The sequence below is a fragment of the Curcuma longa genome, chromosome 17 (genome assembly GCF_044706935.1).
Source record: "Curcuma longa cultivar G26 ecotype Majalengka, Jawa Barat chromosome 17, ITB_CL_G26_1.1, whole genome shotgun sequence".
Lineage (NCBI taxonomy): Eukaryota > Viridiplantae > Streptophyta > Magnoliopsida > Zingiberales > Zingiberaceae > Curcuma > Curcuma longa.
Window position 1 is genome coordinate 9,196,193 of NC_133877.1, and position 7,449 is coordinate 9,203,641.

The 7,449-nt window shown below is 47.5% G+C and overlaps 1 protein-coding gene across 1 annotated transcript; it reads right to left on the minus strand.

The window, feature by feature from the left end:
- Positions 1–1,837: 1,837 nt before the first annotated feature.
- Positions 1,838–2,905, minus strand: LOC141848350 (F-box/kelch-repeat protein At1g67480-like). Its single transcript, XM_074736380.1, has one exon. The coding sequence runs from the start codon at positions 2,903–2,905 to the stop codon at positions 1,838–1,840; it is 1,068 nt and encodes a 355-aa protein (XP_074592481.1).
- Between the last annotated feature and the right edge of the window lie 4,544 nt (positions 2,906–7,449).

Here is a 7,449-nt window from a genome sequence, read left to right on the forward strand (position 1 = left end):
TCAAGAGAAGCTTGCGCCGCACGACATCTTTATTCAAACGACGGGCTCATCCAGAGCCGTCGGATCATGATCATGGAAAGACGAGGCAACAAAAGGCTGACAAATAATCAGATACCTCTCCCTACCCCCCCCCCCCCCTACTTCATTCGCCATGCTCCTCGCATGGTAAGGTGCACCGCCGCTTGCCAATCCCTGATGTCCTCCTCATCCACAGAAACGTCCGCCGCCGGAGTTTCCCTCCCACAACCTGTCCAGTCAGTCGGACTGCGCCTCCTTCGACTAGACTTGAGGGGGATGCTTATGATGCGGGGAGTCAAGGAAGGTGGCATGCGTGGTCTCCCCTGGAGGCTTCGCCAGGTCAAGATCTAAGCCACAGCGGCAAAACCTCTCGTCTTGGCGGGAGAGGCCCCCATCTCGCAGCAAACCCCCATCTCGGCAAACCCTCTCATCTCGGCGGGAGAGGCCCCCATCTCGGCAAACCCCCTCGTCTCGGCAGGAGAGGTCCCCATCTCGGCAAACCCTCTCGTCTCGGCAGGAGAGGCCCCCATCTCGGCAAACCCTCTCGTCTCGTCGGGAGAGACCCCCATCTCGGCAAACCCTCTCGTCTCGGCAGGAGAGGTCCTCATCTCATCAAACCCTCTCGTCTCGACCGAAAAGATTCCTAGCTCGGCGAGGCCTTCCGTCTCGGCAAGGGAAATGGTTCATCTAACTCCTCAGTGCCCAGCGTCAACGTCTAGGGGTCTCCCCTTCAGAGAGTTTCGTCCTGTCTTTGTCACGTTCACCTATGAACTCAGCCACTCCACCTCTATTCGGGTAGGCCTTAACCCTAACCCTGATCTTCTGACATCAACCACCGTCGCCATCGCCGGAAAGGGAAGGAGCCAGTGTGTCGCCCAGACGCAATCGCTTTCGGCACCAGTCCTCGTCGCTCCGCCGCATTAATGGCGCCTCCCATCGCATTAATGGCGCTCTCCGTCCCTATACGTGGCTTCCTCCTCTAACCTCGTGGTTTGCACGCATTACCATAAAGTAGATATGGGAAATCATGCTCAGCTTCCCCTACGAGTTCCCCCTACACATATATCTTAGAATAGAGGGGACAAAGGGAAGGTTCTTCTGGTGATAGCGTGTGTACCCGAAGCACACAACAGCCACCTTCCCGTACGGAGTCCAAAGGTTGGTTATAAAAGGAGTAACTCGTGACCATGCAGGAGGTCAGTATCGAAAAAATTCTCTCTCGCTTCTATTCTTACTACTTCTCACTTCCTTCGTGCGGAACCCTAATTTGAGCGTCGGAGTGGCTCACCGGGATCCCCCGGGGCACCATTCTAACCTCCCTTATGTAGTGTGTTTCAGGACTCCTTCAGAAGGAAAGTGTCTAAGATGCCCCTATTCTAATTCGACCGTGAGATCGTCATCGTCAGACAGTTCGTTGACTGATGGCTTGGCCCTCTACGACATTTGGCCGGAACAGTCTCCATAAATCTTATCCTGGCCGAGCCAATGGAAAAGGTCGGTCCACTGACCTGAGGTAAGACACGTAGTAGTCGCATACCAGTTTAAGGGGCATCACAAATGAATTACTACAAGGCTTCCAATGCATATTCCATAGTTTGTTGCATGAGATTACAGAAAGATCATACACGTGAAGAATAAAGAAGAAATACCCAGATCACTTTAATTAATTTCTACAAGGATACGAGTTGCATCGTTAATATATACGATGACAAAAACAGATCTAAATTGTTTAGCTTAATAATAATAATAATAATAATAATAATAATAATAATTAATAATAATAATAATAATAATAATAATAATAATGGATTTGGACTAATTAATCGGAGAGCTGCAGCACGCAGCAGTGACTGCACAGCTCCTTATTCCCATCCTCCATCAACGGTTCGAAGGTCCCCCACGCTTCCCCATCCCCTGCTGCCGTGTCAAAAGCATGCACCACCGACATCGACCTCGGTTCGCCGTCGCCGGCCGCTGACTGATACCCTGCCACGAAGTAGAGATGCGCCCCAATCGGAGCCATGGTCAGGTACACCCTCCGCATCTCCTGCCTGTCCGCCACCAGCGATGATAGTTCCTGCATCTGCGATCGCTCGATCACGCTCCAAATGTTCAGTTTCCCGTCGTAGGTCTCGATGTGCCCCTTCCAGTTGTTGAGGCAGTCGCCAGAGCTGAATAGCCGCCCTCCCACCGCCACGATCTGATTGGGCGGCACGTCCAGCTGCCACATCCCCGGCATAAGCTCCCACTTACCCTGCTCCTCGTCGAACACCTCCGCCGAACTGCGTTCCATCACCGTGAGCCAACCGGAGCCCTCCCGCTGCGCGAATCCACCCACCACGTGGAACCGACCCTGCCACGCCACGCCCGCGCACTTGTGCCGCATCGCCACCATGTCCGGAAGAGGCGCCCAGGCGTCCCGCGCCGGATCGTACACTTCCCCCGCTGTGGTGCCGCGCGCGTTCGATACGGAGCACAACCCGCCCGCCACGTAGATCATCCCGTTGCACGCCACGCATGCGAAGTCGAACCGCGGGAGGGTGAGGGGAGCGCACGCGGACCAATCGCCCGATGCCACGTCGTAACGGACCACGTCGGGTCGCACGTCTACGTCTCGCTCGCCGGCCGTGGGATCCTTGAGACAGAGCCTGCCGCCGATGACGTAAACGAATCCGGCGAGGGCCACCATGGAGAAGTCCTTGAGGACGTGGCCAGGGGGGATCCCCGGAATCGCTCCAGCGTAGACTCTGGTGTTGTCGCAGGGGTTGTAGTTCTCCAGCCAATTGGGGAGGGTAGCGTCGGTGGTCTCATCGCGGCCGGAAAACGAGAGGAAGATTCTGAAGCCGCTTTCCGGATTCTCCGGTGGCAAAGGAGACAAGGAACCCATTAAGAATTATCACAGCGGCAGGAAGGAGAGGGAATCGAGGAAGAAGAAGAGAGTAGCATATATAGAAGGGAGTTGGCGGAGCGAACGAGAGGGTGGAAATCTCAAGGTTCGAGGAAGGATATAGCACCCAACTTAGCATTTATCTGAGAAAAGGACATGGATCTTCCCTTTGGCATTTTTTTATATATATGGACATCGCCATGTCGGATATCTCTAGATAACTGTATAGTCTCGTGGTGATGCGAACAAGTTCAAAAATGAAAAAAAGTCTATTTGAATTATTACGTCCTTGTCGACCATTATATTTGAAATAGCATCTCATATAGTATTTTTAAAGTATTTTTTATTTGAAAAATAAATAAAATAAATACGGATTTATCATGTGGAACATGAATTTTATTGCTCGCTAATTAGCCGGAGTTTTCCACCGTTTCCGCCTATGCATAACAGAACCTCCTCTAGCGAATCTTGATTGGCCCAAAAGTGATATGTGCATGAGATTAATAACTTGAACGCGAACAAATAAGCCAATCATAAAATTATATATATATATATATATATATATATATATATATATATATAGAATTTTGCTATTATGAGCGCCGGCTTCCTACGCGCCCGTGCGCCCCGTCCGCCGACCTCCACGCGCTTCCGGCCTCCGTTCATCGCCGTCCGACCACCGATGACCGCCGGACCGGACCCGTTGGAATCGCGACTCGCCGGCGCACGTTCGGCATCGGATTCCGGCCGGATTGGGCCGGAATTCGGCCGGAATTCCGGCCGAAACAAAGGCAATAGTGCCTGGCACCACTGTCGGCCGGAATTCGGCCGGATCGCCGCCAGACACTGACGGCCGATTTCGGCCGGAATCTGGGGCCGGCCCCGGTCGACACGCCGACGCCGGGCGCGTCGACCACGGCCGGAATTCGGCCGGATTCCGGCCGAATCGGGGCCGGACTCCGGCACCCGCCGGACCGCCGTCGAGTTGCGGTTCCAACGGGTCCGGTCCGGCGGCAATTGGTGGTCGGACGGCGATGAACGGGCGGCGGGAAGCGGCGAAGGTCCGAGGAGAATCACTGTTCAATCGAACGGGCTACGTTTATCGCGATCGGAAGCGGACGGCCGAGATCCAGGCGCTCACGGGCGCGCACCGAACCGGCGCTCATAATAGCAATTTTATATATATATATATATATGAGAATTGCTATTCTGGGCGACGCCACTGTGCGCGACCCCGAGCGCCCCGACCCCCGCGCTTTTTCGGCGGCCGTTCATCGCCGTCTGGTCACCGCCGGCCGCCATCCTGGACTCATTGGAAGCGCAACTCGACGGCGCACACACCGGCATCAGATTTCCGGCCGGAATTCCGGCGAAAACAGAGCAGACGGTTCCTGGCGGCAATTTCGTCGGAATTCGGCCGGATTCCGGCCGAATCGGGGCCGGACTCCGGCCGCGGTCGACGCGGCGGCGCCGGGCGCGTCGACCTCGGCCGGAGTCCGGCCCCGATTCGGCCGGAATCCGGCTGAATTCTGGCCGAAACCGGGCAACAATGTCTGTTGGCCGGTTTCGGGCCGGATTCCGGCCGAATCGGGGCCGGACTCTGGCCCGGCGCTGTTGTCGGTTCGGCCGGAATTCGGCCGGATTCCGGCCGAATCGGGGCCGGACTCTGGCCCGGCGCTGTTGGCCGGTTTCGGCCGGAATCGGATTCCGGCCGAATCGGGGTCGGACTCCGGCCACCTCCGGACCGCCGTCGAGTTGCGGTTCCAATGGGCCTCCTGTATTAGACTAGAACATGATTAATATAAATATTTAGTAAATTCCATGATAAATAGAGCATTTGTTATTAATCAATAATATTAGTCCTAATTAATTCTGAGTAATTAATAGACTTTTATTTATAATATTAGTTTTTTTAATTATTAAGTAATGACACAAATGAGATAGTGTCAAATATTCTTCTTGGTATATTGAAAATACAATAAAATAAATAATTAGGAATATTAATATACAAGATGAAATATATTCCTTCGTAAAGAAGTTCCATGAATTGTTCACTTAAGTGACGATTTGAGATTTGAATAATAGAGCGTTCAATTTATGATTAAATCATAAATATATTATTCATTAGAAAATTAATGGAACTTAAGGAAAAAGATGTAGTTAAAGAGGTTAGCGAAAATTACCTAGCTTTGGTTATGAACTATTTATGGAGAATCAATTATATGTAATGATAATATATTAATGGAGTATTCATTATTCTTGAATAATTTTATATCTATAATTTTAAGAGTGCAATTTCAAATTTATAGCGGAGGTAACTTTGGAATTAATGATATTGACATACTAGCTAATTAAAAAGTTTAATTTATTATCAATATTATTGGAGCTTGAAATTATTGATCCATATTTCCCCATGCCTTCTCTAAATTAATTTGAATACTATTGAATTTTAAATTATTATACATCCTTAATTGGGTGAGTAAAAATTATAAATGAAAAATATTTTTTTTATAATTTTGTACCAACAATGTATTTTCTCCCAATCAATTAATTTTTAAATTAATTAAATTTTATTAGATATTATTTTGTGACGAAGATCACAAAATTATATTCATTTCACTTGATAAATTTTAGCTTATTGATATTTATCTTCTTTAATATGTATTGGATGAACATTTGAACTAAAAGAAAATAGTAATGGAATTATGGAAAATATTTTATTTTGTCTAGCATTCACGTCAAATACTTCTTCAAAAGGAAGTGGATAATATTTATATCATTGGCATGTGTGTGTGTATATATATATATATATATATATATATATATATAATAAAGGAAGGTAGAATGTTCCGGTTGAGAAATGCGTTTGGACAAGTCACCGGACCTTCGTCGGGGCTGTCTTGGAACAGAAAGAAGGGTCTGACGCTCCGTTGACTCCCGGACCTAAGAACAAAGAAGGCGTGAGTAGGAAGGCCAGGGGGGGTGCCCTGGCGCGACCACTCCGACGCTCAAGTCAAGCACGGCAGGAGGAAGAAGAAGATGAACAGTGGAGGGAGAGCTTGAGCGTAAAAGAGAGTTGAGGAGTCCAGAGCTTGAGCGTAAAAGAGAGTTGAGGAGTCCAGAGCTTGAGTGTAAAAGAGAGTTGAGGAGTCGAGAGCTTACTTGTTGTGGAGGGAGTGGTCGTTTTGAGAAGAGATGAGCGTGCATATCTGTCATGTCATCATTTAAGGAATATCCCATCACTATTAATGAGGTGTCAGGAACAATTGAGTCCCTTGTCTTATCGCTGATGCTAGCAATCTTGTCGCAGCCCATGCTGGTGTCAGAGCAATGGCGGTAATAAATGGGGGTGTGGGCTTGTCAGAAGTCGTGATAGAATATGCCAAGGCATTGTAGGTCGTCTATTCAGCTTGATAAGATGTCCGCACGACTAGGTCTGTGGTCGCCTAGCGATCCGGGCATTGGAAGCCCCCATTCGGCGCTACAGCCGAATGGGAGTGTGACCGAATGGGAGCGTGGACGAATGAGCGATTCGGCAACGAGGGGGCCAAATGGGTGATTCGGCTACTGGGCGAGCCGAATGGGCGATTCGGCAATGAGAGGGCCTAATGGGTGATTCGGCTACTGGGTGAGCCGAATGGACGATTCGGGTATGAGAGGGCCGAATGGGTGATTTGGTTATTGGGTGAGCCGGATGTGTGATTCGACTACTGGGCGAGCCGAACGGGCGAGTGATTCGGCTCTTTTGGAGTAGAGAGAGAGAGAACTTGGTCAATCGAGCCCGCGGATGTGGTTGACTGGACTTATGAGAGGGACCAAGATCGGACTCGAGTTGAACCAGGGGCCCTATGGGTTATTCCCGTAACATAGAATGTACTTATTATTTTTCAATATAGATATTACATGAAAATTGCTCAGATACGTGACACAACCTAAGCTTTCAGGGTCTATGCGACCAACAATATATAGAAAAACAAAATAGAAGAAGAATACATTAGATATAACTTTCACCTGGCAAAAATAAAAAATATTGTCCTTTATTATCGTTTCATTGAAAATATGTTTTTTTTAAAATATATATATTAAAATAATACTCTATCATATCTTTCATCCCTAAAATACTTTCATTCTAATATTGTTAACTACTCTAATGTGTTATATTTTTTTATTTACCTTGGTCTAAATTATGGCACATATCATATTATCATACCAAAATAATCTTAATAACTTGGTTGGAATTTAAAATTGCTAGTTAGAAACCTCACCAATAATTTCTTTGTACTTTCTTAATTTTATTTATGTTAAAATTTTAGAATTTCAAAAGTATTTAAATTATGAACGAATTTTAATCAAAATTTATTGATCGATCTAAATAAATAAAATTTAGTCTAAACCAAATTTAATAGCCTTATACACCCCTAACTGGCACCATGCCCTAAAACTCTTGACTTATAACATCTATCAATCTAGAGAAATTATTCAAAAAAATCAACCTTCTTTATTTTTGACACAATATTATATCGAAATCTAGATACTTCTGATTC

What these genes read in the sequence shown, in the direction of transcription:
- LOC141848350 (XM_074736380.1), bottom strand. Translation starts at nt 2,905, where the DNA reads ATGGGTTCCTTGTCTCCTTTGCCACCGGAGAATCCGGAAAGCGGCTTC.